This window comes from Cyprinodon tularosa, unplaced genomic scaffold (assembly GCF_016077235.1).
Source record: "Cyprinodon tularosa strain WSP-4 unplaced genomic scaffold, ASM1607723v1 ctg45, whole genome shotgun sequence".
In the NCBI taxonomy this organism is placed as follows: domain Eukaryota; kingdom Metazoa; phylum Chordata; class Actinopteri; order Cyprinodontiformes; family Cyprinodontidae; genus Cyprinodon; species Cyprinodon tularosa.
Window position 1 is genome coordinate 2,845,583 of NW_024039174.1, and position 14,055 is coordinate 2,859,637.

Here is a 14,055-nt window from a genome sequence, read left to right on the forward strand (position 1 = left end):
AAAAAACATAAGCAGCAGACTAAACGAGGTGCTCTTTAAGGTTGTAGACATTTAAAATCCTACTAATGGTGGATAACTTTCTTCATTTTACAGAAATCCAAATTTCTTGATATTAGCAACTGAAGGTAGTCTGAAAAATATCGAGACAAAAGTAAACTCCTGTGGTAAAGCAAGTTCACGTAAAAAAACAAATATCTAGCAGGGCATGTAAGTCCAATTTTTTATTATCATTAGTCATTTTAAGATGGAAAAATAAAGGAAAGAGGTAGCATGTAATAGAAAGGCTAGTCATCGTATCGGAAATTGGAGAAATCTAAAGCATTTCCAGTCACAGCAAGTATGTCTCTTTTTTCCATTCTAGGTCTTTTTTCCTTGCTAAAAAAAAATAACATCTTCTGATCTATCAGAACATTTCGTACACAAAAAGTTAATGACAATATTAATCAAAATGATCTGTAATTTTTTTTTATGTACATATATATAGCACAATGGTTTAAAGGATTAGAAATTAGTGTTCCATAAAGGATGCCGACATTTTAGAGTTAAAATTTCAGGAGACCAATTTGGTCTTGATACCTGCTGATCTAGCTGTTAGCCTTAGCCTCTGGGACCATTTAAACTTTCATACAGAAAAAAAGATTCAAGAGCTTTTTATTGCAAGTATATTGCACTGCTTGTAGCATTTTATCTAAACCTCACTTCAATCCTGAACAAACCATTCATTCAGGTCTATGAAAACCATTTGCACTGTTTAGTTTGGTTGGACCTGGCTATGCTGTGGAATCACAGTGAAGATGCTAAGAAAGGTATCTACTCAGGTAAGATTTATACAAATGTTTATTCATCAACACAACCCACTTAAAATGAAACATTTGAATAAGCTTTGCAGTCAATTGTTTTCCAGGTTGCTAATTACTGGGCGGTAGCATACAGTAGGTGATTAGGTAATCTGGAGCCAATCTGTGCCCTGGGGTCACTGAAGAGTGAGATTGATCCTGATTTTAATGAACTCTTTTGTTTCCCTTATTTTTATCTGGTATTAAATATATTCACCCCCTTTCTATTAATTGCATTCATATAATCCATTAAAAATATTATTCTTTAAGGTATTAATGCAAACTGTCTTAAAGGGATGTTTCAACAGATGAATATAATGTGGAAGATAATGTGGACTGATAGGAAATTGACATGATGTAATCTTAAATGGCAATAAAATGATAGAAGAAAATTAGGAGAAAGCTTCTACTGAGTATTGATTGATCATTTATTTCGAACACTTAATAAAAAGCAAATATAAGTAAATTAATAAAGTCATACAAAACAAAACAAAAAAAGAAGAAAAAGAAAAAAAAAATGCTAAGGAAGTATGGAGGGAGTTTTTTCTTTCTTTTTTCTTTTTTTTAAGAGTCAGATTTCTCGAGTCCATGGATCCCGGGAGTTACTCAGCTCCAAACTGAGAGAGCCTTTGTGCAGACAGAGAGAGAGAGGGAGAGAGGGAGAGAGCTGCGGTGGGACTTTAGGTCTGGATGGTGAGGGAGGACAGAGGGAGCACAGAGTTTGCTGAAGTTTCATCACACACATGTAGTTGGAACTGCCATCCAAAGCTGCATTTTTTTTATCACACTGCAAAATGTTCCAAGGGTAAGAAGACATTCTTTGTTTTAATGTTAGAATTGCTGTTTTAAAATTAAATGAAAATGATTTCTTTATCTTCACAAAGAATGGAAACTATGCTTTGAAGCACCTATAGGATTATAATTATGTTATCTTTTTTGCATTCATTCTAATTGTCCACAATGGAAATGTATGTGAAACACAGGGAATAGAGCTTTTTGCCTTTTTTTTTTAAATGTACCCTAAAATCTGAGCAAAACCAGCTCCCAGCATGTGTCTGCTACATCCCCATAGGTGGTCTCCTGCCCTTCTTCTCACCCTCCTTTGCAGGATGGTTGCAGCCTTACAGCTCATGGAAGGTAAGTGTCCTTATAGTTCACCTCTGTCTACATCCTGTCCTTGTTTAAACTCTCTTGGTGAAAAGGAGGAAACAGACCCGAAGGAATATTTACTTGAAGCTTGAGTTTAAGTCATTCCTTAAGCTGATGATGCAGTTCTTAAAATAGGCGTAATTGTCTCCTTTTTCAATTAACATTATTTCAACCATGTACATATTTATATACTACCATATCTCTTCCATAATGTGTGTTCTACAAGAAACTGTAAAAAACATTCAAAGTATACATCTCTTTTGAGCCATATTTTGAATTAGTTTTGCGTGTATTAATAACATGCATTATACTGGTGACTTATATTAGGCCCACTTCAAAATTTGATGTTTGCCTGTTGGGATAATTTGCCTGGCTGGATAAACATTTATTTTAATGTTGTAATAAAGAAAAGTAAAAGAAAAACAAAATGTTAAAAAACATTGAAGCGTTTGTAAGCTCCATTCTCAGTGCAATCTAATGTCTTTTAATAGGACCGGCTGGTAAAAGCCACTTTCTAAAAAAGTGTCTTTCAAATGTTGCCAAAGCAGCCAAATGAGCTCAATTAATAGGGAGCTTTTTCAAGTTGATAATTCTGAATAAAATTATCAATAAATGAGCCAATATCAGCAGGCATGTGTAATTAAAATGCTGCGTTAATCTCCTTACAATTCCATTACGATATCCATAATATGACTCAGCCTCCATTCCCCTTTATCATTTGCACCTCCACCCCCAGTCTGTGCTTCTCCTCATCTGGAGCTCCACAGGAGAGTGATAGTTTGTTTGTTTGGTCATGGGCCTGCCTTCCTCTAATCCCTTTTATCTTATTGTCTGTGTCTGCCATGGGGTAGCTGGAAGTGACAGACAAGGCAAACACCACACCAGAGTGGGACACCAAGTGTATAGGTGGTATGGTAATGCTGTTTGGGAATTCCTCTTTCTAACACTAGCTGTTTACGTGCTTAAGATCTTTGGGAGGAAAGGAGGGTGAAAACAATGCTTTAAAGTAAGGAAGAATTTATTATCTCCTTGAATAATCCTACAATCCATTTGTATATTGAAACTGAAGTTTTTGACATCCAAGCTGGAAAGTTTAGTAGCTTGGTGTCTCAGCAGAACAGTTAGCAATTCTACATGGATCTATTGCAATTTTACTAGCAAACCAAGCTGGTGAAGTTCGAAGCCTTTTTAGACCCTGTGCATTTTAGATTAAAAGGCAGACTAGAGCCTGGTCCATCTCAGCACAGCTATGGAGGCACACAATAATGCACCCATGCACTCTCTCCTGAGGGAAATCTAAGGAGACAAACTAACTCATTCAACTTATTCATGTTTTTAAGCCAAAGCACCTAAAAAGGACTCCTGCAGGCACTGGAAAAACATGTAATCCCCAAACAGAAAGACCCCAGCCAGCACTTTCTCAGTAAACAAAAATCTGTTAAAACAGCACTTGTTGCTAGCCATAAGATCTTAACAGATAACAATAAATGGGCAACAACAAGCCAATTTACAGATTACCTTTGTCATTCCCATCAAGCTTCTGACTAGTAAGTAAGTAAGTAATGTGGTTAACGCTTTCTTTTACAGTACACCAATACCCATGTAATAACATTGTAACAAGATAGCAAGTCACACTATATTACCTGGTAACAAGAAAAACTTTATGTTAAAAAACCCCAAATTAAGGTATATATGCAGGCAATTACCTTCATAATATTACAATAGTATGTTACTATATAACAATAGACTTTTGGTGGGTAATTACCATTGGGTTACAACATAACTGTTTCTATAATTGGCCACCACCTACCAACACTTTACAAAGTGAATTGTAACTTGTGATCAGGTTAATAAATCATTATATAACTGAACTCAAGTTACATATAAATAAGAGTTTAGTTAAGAAAATTGGCTTGCCATCTTTTTGTTTTTGTTTTCTGTTATATGCCAAGTAATAAACTGCATTTTACTAGATTATGAGACACATTAATTTATTGCTGTGGGTGAAATGACTGAGTTACTGGTAGTAATGGTTGGTCATCTAAGAAGTCTGACTTTACCTTGTCAGCGTAAAATTTGAAGCACAGCACTTACCAAAATTCTCCATAAAATGTTTCTTGTTATCTAGTAATATAATGTTACTTGCTAAGTTATTACCATGTTGTTGCATAGTTATTGATGTACTGTGAAAGAAAGCGTTACTGTAATGTGCACCGACTGCCACAGATGACATGTTTTTCACATTTATTTCCCGAACAGGTTTTTTTTTATTAATCAAGTAGCCGTAAAAGTCGTTGTTGGTAATATAAAACAAATAATAGAGACTCAGGAGACTAACTGAATTCATTTAAATATTCAACACAATACATGGATCACTTTGAAAAACTTTGAGGGGAATGTTCAAATTCAACAATTAAAACAGACATTGCATTTAATGCTTGCAAAAAGTATTCTAGATGTTCGTGGTAGTTCCATATGCATTTTTAACTCAAAGAAATTAACATAACAGCATGTTTATTCTTATCCGACTGTAGTTTTCTAATGCAATCCTACTTGAATGGTGTAAATACTTAATCTGACATAATTGCCCAGAATACGCTCTAGATTCTAAGTCATTAAGGACATACCAATCCTAAGTGTTTAAATAACAAAAGAAAAACTGAATAAAAAAAAAGAAAATTAGAACATGTACTTTAAAAATTGGAAAATATCCATTAATCCAGTCAGGAAAATCATTACTTTTTTTTCTTTGAGCTGGGCAAGTCATTGTGGCTCCTTACAATGTTCTCCGCCATTGGTTTGATTATTAGAGAATACCTTGTGACTTGCAAATCATGAGTTTAATCCAAAAGGGTCATTTGATACCACAGATTGAGTTCATTATAATTACATGTGTGCCCTTAAGTGAATCATTGGAACCTCAAGCAGCTGATTCAGCATCATCAACAAATTTGTAGGTTTAGTTTTAAACGCTTTAAGTATTTTCTGTGTGATGCTTTGCATTCACCCATGTTCCACTGTAATGTATTTATTATTCAAGGCTTATATATATGCTGAGTTGTTTACAAGACTGTTGCTGAAATGAGCTTGAAGTGATGAAGGTGATTGACTAAGTCCAAGGAAGAATAACTTTATATGTATTTTGCGTTTTTACCAAATGATTGATTAATTGATATTATTATTCTTCATACCACCGTTAATCTCTAGAGAGGTGAAAATGATAGAAAAGCTGTATTATTTGCAGAGCTGGCATGTTAGAAAGTAAATGACGTGAGGTTTTAATGTCAGAAGTTTATACAAAGCCAAGTCAGCTTTAAAACTCAAAGCATACATCAAAGCCATGAAAGCATCTTAAATAGTTGAACTGAGAATAGTCTGACAGTGAGGGAGGAGATGGGGTGGAGGTGGATGAAAGTTTGTTTGCGTGCGGGAGAGAGAAGCTAGGCCTGGAGCTGATGAAGGGGAGCCTGAAAGATGATTGGTTTCGGATCCGGTGTTATTCTGAGATGATTGGCTGAAGCAGGACGAGGGACATCGCAGGTGGTTCCGGTGAAGCTGATAAGAGTCCAGAATGAATTGTCGCTTAAGCTTCATAACTCCGGATGGAAATTTCTTGATACAAATATGGCAGTTAATTTTGATATGCTGGTTTCTGGGAAGGAACTGCAACATTTACACATTTTTAGTCTATATCAGGGTCAGTAATAACCTAATAACTTTTCCGTGAAAGTTTAATGGAATGACTATGTCCTGGATGACTGGGAATCTTCATCAGCATAGAGGGTTAATTTTTTGTTGTTTTACGTGTCAACGTTTGTATATGTTCTTAGCTTAAAATAAATTGATGAGAATTATTGGCAAGCATCCAGGGTCCTCCTATGCTTAAGTCAGACACTAGAAACTTCCGGAACATCAGTCACTTTTCTCAACGAAGCCAGTTTACATTATTTAAGAGAGTGCCAATTATAAGCCAAGGTGAAGCTTTCAAACTAGGCCACTATGAAAACAAGCATGAAGACGGATTATAATTTGGACCAGTTTTTATGCATTTACTGCTGTGGAGGATGGAATAAGTACATAGGATTCTCTCCAATAAACGTATCCCCTAAATCAGTATTTAGATGTTCCACCAACAACAATGAATCAGAGTTTCTGAAAAGTTCTGCCAATTGTATCATATTTGATACATGAGTTACTGAGACCGCTGCATCATCCCAATGTACACAATCACATCTAGTGAACAGAAAACAAATAAAATCTTTTATAGAAATGCCTACTGTATCAAAAGTGATCAAAATAAATGATCTGATTCAACTTATACAAATTTTGTGTGTGTTTTAATATCATTTCTCACAAGGTTAACTGACCACTCTAATTTGAAAAACAATATCTGTAAATTATTTCATGATCCAGGATTTAAATAGTTAAGCTTAGTCTTTGCCTGAAAACCAAGCAATTTAAATTAAGTTTGATGTTTTCACAATGTAGAATGTTTAATATCTATTCAGAATGATGCCACACTTTTGCTGAGTGCTACAGATACTCATTTAAACTTTTTATAAGGTATAGTTAACATATATTACAAGTTTTCCTAACATAATTTGCCAAAAATTGCGCATCCAGTTTACATAATGTTTGTTGTATCATTATAATAAAGATAAGTAACAGTTCAGATGATTCATACCCAAAGTGAATATGATATTGGTGGCAATAATCAATGTGTGTTGAGAGAAGAAAAATATCTGCTACACTTTAAAGAACATGTAAAAACATACCTACATATTTTCTGATTCATACCGAGACAACGCTACAGCTAAAAATATGATACAACTTAGACTGAGAGAGGAAATTAATATTTGGATTTTCTACGCTTCCAACTCAAGTCTTCACTTCTACCTCACAAGAATTAGAGAGGAAACGCTTTTGTCTGGATCTCGGAACCTTCACTTTCTATTTAAAGTTGGTCGAGTTGCTCTGAATGGATTTTATGTTTAGCTATTACAACTGATTCTAAGGTGAGCCCAGCAGGCTTCTGTTTTGGTCCTTGTACAGTAAGGGAAAATCCAATTATTTAATTGCTAAGTATTTCACTGCAAATTCTCCGTTGTAACCATGCAGCAGTGAAAGCTTTTTTTTTTCTCCTCTGACCTTGTTTGGTCTCTGATTTCTCAGGAATGAAAGCCCCTCTAAGCTCCCTTCAGTGTTTTACGACTGAGTAACCTGGCAGATGATGATTTCATAAAGCTACATTAAATAGCCTCCACCTAAACCTATAACTTCTTTATATTATAGAACTGAACAACCACACTTTAATGCCATCCAGTCTGAAATGTGCTCGTCCACCCAAACCTACTTTGGTTAAACACATTTAGACACAATGGGTCTACTGTAAAAGGTGTAATTGCTTTAGGGGAATAACATATAACTCAAAGGGATCTAAAAAGGAAAATCTCCCTCTCACTCTCTGGATATAAGAAAATAAGCTCTCTCTTTAAGGTTCTTTGTGTTTTCCGTTGAGATCGGTCTTCTCATACTTTCCATGATGTGATTCCCATAGAGATGATGTAGTACACTAATCCTGGCAGCTATTTGTATTTAGAGGGAAACACGATGTGCCTGGGATGAAAATGAAAATTATGTTAGTGACACTGATTAGCCTGGCCTGATTAGTTTATTAAGAGAGAAACTTAAAAATATTTCTTAAATAAGGGAAGCACAGAGACACCAGTAGTTGTTGGTTTTGCTGTTGTTTGTATATGCTGTTTCTATGGTTTCTCTATGAAGAGATGCTCATGATTCATGACTATTTGGAATGCCTTCATTGTTCTTGAGCTGGATGCTTCAGGGCATGCATGCAACAAAAGTAGCCTTGTAACAACTTCAAGACTTTATAATGTTCTGTAATTGTTGAAGCAGTTTTTATTCTGTTTATTTGCCAGTTGGTATCTGAGATTCACCTTAATTGGGTCAACAACAAATGTTGATTTTTCCGGGCTATTCCTGAATTTCTTTGAGATCATCAAACAATGTTAATATCAGGCAAGATAGAAACAGAAATATATTTTAATGCACCATAGTGGGGGGAATTCATGACTACTAACAGTAGGGTGAAGGTAAAAAAAATAAAAAAATTTTAAAAAGTCATATAGAGAAATAAGAATAGCAGACTCTACAATACAGCTCCATTTATAATCTAAAAAGTACTTAGTAGTTGAAAAAAATTGTATAATCAGATCAATTAAATGTACCAGTGGGTAAAATAATTTAAAGCCATTATTGAAGCAAATACACAAAATGGTTTTCTAAATACAATTTGCTTTATTTAAAACAAAATCAAGTAAAAGATTTAATGAGTAAAAGTCAAACCAGTTCAAAATGATAGTCTTACTTTAGCAAGTGGAATGATCTTTACAGGCTCATGTGAGAAATCCGCTGTGCAGGATGCTTGGAAAATCATAGAATTTTTAACACATGCACATGCAACACTGCAGGGGATTAAAACCTAATAATGTTTCTTTAAATGTTTTGTAGATGTAGGAGTAAATCTGTTGATTTTCTACCAAAAAACAATTGCATGTAAAAGTCAAAGCCCTATTAGCATCTTAGAAGAGAACAGTAAAACAGAATGATCTGCTTCTCTTTTGAAAAGGTCAGTTTGACATAACCCCTTTTAAAAGGTGATCTGACAATTTGTCTGTTCAACTATTTTTGTATTTAACTTTACCTTAGTAACAGCAGCCTAGCACCTTTTCTTAGCTTCCATCACTCTCAAATAAATGCAGTTCAAATGTTCCTGATGAGTGAAGGAATTAGTCATGTGAAATAAAAATATTCTCTGCAGAGCCGTGCAAATATATTTATACCCATTTTGTCACACCTCATTGGGATTTAATCAGACAGGTTAACACAAAGTTACAGGCACATAAGGTACTTAAAAATAACTGATGAAGAATTTCTCATTTTCTGTTTTGTTTTTTATAAATAAAGCCTGAAAAATACCGTGCACATAAAATGTGTTCAACTTTTTTAACTTGATACTTTTTGAATGTTGAACACCAACAAGCCACAGAGCCAATGAAAGAGCCTTGATTCAGCAGGAAAATAGTGATATCCTGTCCCATTATGCATAAATCTAAAAATTCAACACTTTAATCTTTAAATCACTGTTAAAGTAAAACTGTAAAAGAACAAAATAAAACAGGTGCAAGGGATCTATCATCAGTTTCTGTGCCTGCATGCATCATCGTAAGAACATAATTTAGTATTGTTTTCAGTTAAGAGGGTGAAGACCAGTTCTACAGGGGCACTGACCTCAGGTGTCCTCTGTCTAGAGGCACCCATGCAGGGAAGACTTTTTTCCCACTTTCACACCTGAATATCCCCACTGTGGAACAATGAAGGCATTTTCTTATCTTATCTCACAAGATCTTAAAATGGAAATTACTTTTGTCAATACCTCATTGTTCCAATGATAGGCTAATTGATTTTGTTGGCATACTCTCCTTTGAGACACCTTTGCATATCTTCAGTATCAAGACGTAAGGAGAAATAGAAGCCAGAATGTGCAACATTTTATTTCTAACATCCAACAATAGTTTTTTTGTGGCTTCAGTTATGTGGGTGGTCAATAGGTGGTTCATTGCCAGAGGGAATGTGGAACAAGCATGAGCTAATATTTCCCTGCCCCATTTCTCTAAAGGTTGTCTTTCATTCTGACCAGTTTTGACATAAAATGTTTGTACATGTAATGTAGAGCACTGGTAAAGAAAAAGGACTCACTCAATTTTTTTTTTTTTTTTTATTTGTCAGAATTTCCTTGTGGAATTCCTACATTATTCCATTGCTGCGGTTATGAAATTTGACCTAAAGGAAGCTCTATATGGCTTCATTAAGGCAAGGCAAGGCAATTTTATTTTGATACCACAATTTAGTATAAAGATAATTTAAAGTGCTTTCCATGATTAAAACATTGCAACAGAAGCGAAATCAAAGCAGAATAGAAGTAAATAGAATAAAGATGATAACAGCTGGTAGTAAAGCAAATATAAAACAGTTAGACCACAAACTCAAACTAAAGAGTTAACAGTGTAACTTCAACAGTCAAAGACAGCTCTAAACAAATGGATTTTTAACTTTGACTTAAAAGAACTCAGACTTTCAGCATTTTTCCAGTCTTCTTGAAATTAGCTCCAGACACATGGAGCATAGGAACTTACAGTAATGCTGCTTCTCCATGTTTGGTTGTAGTTCTGGGTGAACAGAGTAGACTCGAGCTAGTAGACCTGAGTGGTCTGGGAGGTTGATACACTGATAACAGATCTGTCCATTCAGGGATTTATAAACTAACTGTAGGATTTTAAGTCTGTTCTCTGAGCTACAGGGAGTCAATGCAAGGACTTTAGAACTGGGCTTCAGTTTTGGATCAGCTGCAGCTGTCTGATGGATTTATTAGGCAAAGCTATGAAGACACTGTTGCAGTGATCAGTTCTACTAAAAACTAGAATCATTAGTCCTTTCATTCTGGAAGTGTTCTACAGGTGATAAAAGGCTAACTTAATAAGTGCCTTTGTGTGCCTCTGAAGTTCCAGGTCCATCATAACACCAAGATTGTGGCCATAATCAGTGGTTTCTAGCTGCAGAGGTTGGAGAAAATTATGGTGCATCCACATATTTATCTGTTCTAAGCATCTAGGTTCATAGTCACCTGGTGACATATTGATGTAAAGCCGTGTGTCGTCATCAGCATAGTTATTATAACAGATGTTGTGTGCTATAACCTGAGCTGAAGGGAGCAAGTAAATGTTGAATAGGAGGGGCCCCAGAATGGAGCATTGAGGACTCCTGCATGTGATTTTCCTGGTCTCTAATTCAAAGTTCTCATAAAATCCAGTCCTTCAAGGAGAATTTTAACCAGTCAAGTACTTTACCAGAAAGGCAGACCCAGTCGCGCCAATAAAATCAAGTGATTATCACTGTCAACTGCTGCACTGAGGTATGCATGAAGCTGTGAGAACAACACTTGCAGCTGAGTAAACATTGCTCATATTGCTCATATTGCACTGGCACACAAACACTTAGTTTGTGTGCCAGTGCAAGAGCTTTGCACATAATATGTGAATAGAAAATGCAAATGAGTCAATTTGTGTTTGAATTTTTAAACCTTTTCAGATGATTTCATATGCATATATACTAGCAGATAATTTGAAATAAAGAAGCTAAAGGACTAAAAGAACATCTATTTCACTTACAGACAAAATGCACCAATAATACCTTAGGCACGAAAATGATTGTTTTCATGTAAATCGAGCCTTTGCATTTACTCATGTGATTTTATGTGTTAACAGGACATTTAAACGTTTTCATGTAAATGAAACATGCTTTATCAGACCATAATTTCAAAATATAGCATACTTTTGAGGGGATTTTCAGATATGTTCAAAATGAAATGATAGCAAATGAATGAATGAATGAATGAATGAATGAATGAATGAATGAATGAATGAATGAATGAATGAATGAATGAATGGCTTCATTGTTATAACAAGCAGAGTATGCATAATGTATGGTACCAACAAGAACCGGAAAAAGGAAGGAAATAAGGACACAAGGAAAAATTAAAAGAGGCTATGAGGAAATTAGCAGACAAAAGTAAAGACAGTAATGAAGGATGACAGGAAGAAGAGTCACAAAGTGGGATAGAAGTTAAGGAGATAAGAATAAAGGAAGTAAAAAAGGAAAGAACAGCGGGAGTGAGGTTGGAAGAAAGGAATAGAAAGAAAGATGAAAAGACATAACAAAAAAGGAAGGACTGAAGATCACAGAGAAGGAGTTGAAGCAATAATCTTTTACAGCAGGAAGGATGGAGGAAGCTAGGAAAGATGGCAGACAATGACAGAGAAAGGAGAGAAGGAGCAAAGAAGAATGGATGGACAAGGGGAACAAAGTCGGGAAGAAATGAAGCACTGACACAGGGAAGAATAGAAGGGTTCAAAGAATAATTAATAGAAGGAAGCTATTTTGTACAACTGTTTAAACCTAAAAAATCAAACCCCGACCCTGTTTTGACTGCAAAGGATCCATGTTTGAAGTTTTTTTAATGAAATAATAAAAGCAAAGAAAACAAAGTTAATCATATTGTGAGTTTCCAGAGGTGAAGAATGTGTAGAATGATGGCAGGAGGTATGAATGGTGAGGCTGTAGGCAACTAATGAAGCAACGATCTCTGACACTTCATGTAATGGAAAGAAATATTTCATTTCCGCTTCTGACCTCCTGTTGACTGCAAACAATGCATTCATCCATTTGCAAAAAGTGGTGGGCCTTACAATGAGTCACTGAGGGCATCTGTGTCTGTATGGTTGCAGTGTGTTCTAAAGTCAGAAGTTCATCACTTGCATTAGTCCAGTAATCTGTGTCCCAACAACCAGAATCTCTGCAGGCTTACTGTACTTACTGTATGATCATTTATAGAGGCAAATTTTAATTTGAAGCAAATAGTCATTGTTAAAAGTTCTGTTCAAGCACAAACCTTGAGCATATTGTAAGTATTATTTGGTGCAACATGCAATAGAAAACTTCTAATATGGAGGTGATAAGCTTTTTTCCCCACAGCACTTATGGTGCCCCAAAGACCATGCTGCCCCCAGGAGTGAGCCAAATGATCACTGATTGTGGTGCAAAATTGGGAGCCATTTCAGGGAACTATGTAACTTTCTTTATTTATACAGTTAAATTCAGTGCATTTGTATAATGCCAATTCACAGCACAAGACACCTTAACATAAGTCATTGAATCGAGTTACAGGTGCTATATTAATCATGCATTAAAGCATGAGCCTGCTTATCTAACATGGATTCTACAGGTGCTGGTCATAAAATTAGAATATCATGAAAAAGTAGATTGATTTCAGTAATTCCATTTAAAAAGTGAAACTTGTATATTATATTCATACATTACATACAAACTCATATATTTCAGATGTTTATTTTGTTTAATTTTGATGATTACAAATGACAACAAATGAAAATCTCAAATTCATCATATCAGAAAATTAGAATATTGTGAAAAGGTTCAAAATTGATGGCCCCTGGTGCCACACTCTAATCAGCTAATTAACTCAAACCACCTGCAAAAGCCTTTAAATGGTCTTTCAGTCTAGTTCTACAGGCTACACAATCATGGGGAAGACTGCTGACTTGACAGTTGTCCAAAAGACGACCATCGACACCTTGCACAAGGAGGGCAAGACACAAAAGGTCATCGCTAAAGAGGCTGGCTGTTCACAGAGCTCAGTGTCCAAGCACATTAATAGAGAGGCGAAGGGAAGGAAAAGATGTGGTCGAAAAAGTGTACAAGCAAGAGAGATAACCGCACCCTGGAGAGGATTGTGAAACAAAACCCATTCAAAAATGTGGGGGAGATTCACAAAGAGTGGACTGCAGCTGGAGTGAGTGCTTCAAGAACCACCACACACAGACGTATGAAAGACATGGGTTTCTGCTGTCGCATTCCTTGTGTCAAGCCACTCTTGAACCACAGACAGCGTCAGAAGCGTCTTGCCTGGGCTAAAGAGAAACAGGACTGGAGTGCTGGTGAGTGGTCCAAAGTCATGTTCTCTGATGAAAGTAAATTTTGCATTTCCTTTGGAAATCAAGGTCCCAGAGTCTGGAGGAAAAGAAGAGAGGCACTTCATCCACGTTGCTTGAAGTCCAGTGTAAAGTTTCCACAGTCAGTGATGGTTTGGGGTGCCATGTCATCTGCTGGTGTTGGTCCATTGTGCTTTCTGAGGTCCAGGGTCAACGCAGCCACATACCAGGAAGTTTTAGAGCACTTCATGCTTCCTGCAGCTGACCAACTTTTTGGAGATGCAGATTTCATTTTCCAACAGGACTTGGCACCTGCACACAGTGCCAAAGCTACCAGTACCTGGTTGAAGGACCATGGTATCCCTGTTCTTAATTGGCCAGCAAACTCTCCTGACCTTAACCCCATAGAAAATCTATGGGGTATTGTGAAGAAGAAGATGCAATACACCAGACCCAACAATTCAGAAGAGCTAAAAGCCACTATT

General features: G+C 36.0%; 1 protein-coding gene across 1 annotated transcript in view; it reads left to right on the top strand.

Annotated features, from left to right (window-relative positions):
* Positions 1-1,491: 1,491 nt before the first annotated feature.
* col15a1b (collagen, type XV, alpha 1b) overlaps positions 1,492-14,055 on the top strand; it is a 69,941-nt gene continuing 57,377 nt past the window's right edge. The window contains exons 1-2 of the mRNA XM_038300485.1: positions 1,492-1,641; positions 1,909-1,973. Coding sequence (XP_038156413.1) covers positions 1,631-1,641; positions 1,909-1,973 — 76 coding nt within the window. The 5' untranslated portion in view covers positions 1,492-1,630. The remainder of the gene's footprint in view (positions 1,642-1,908; positions 1,974-14,055) is intronic.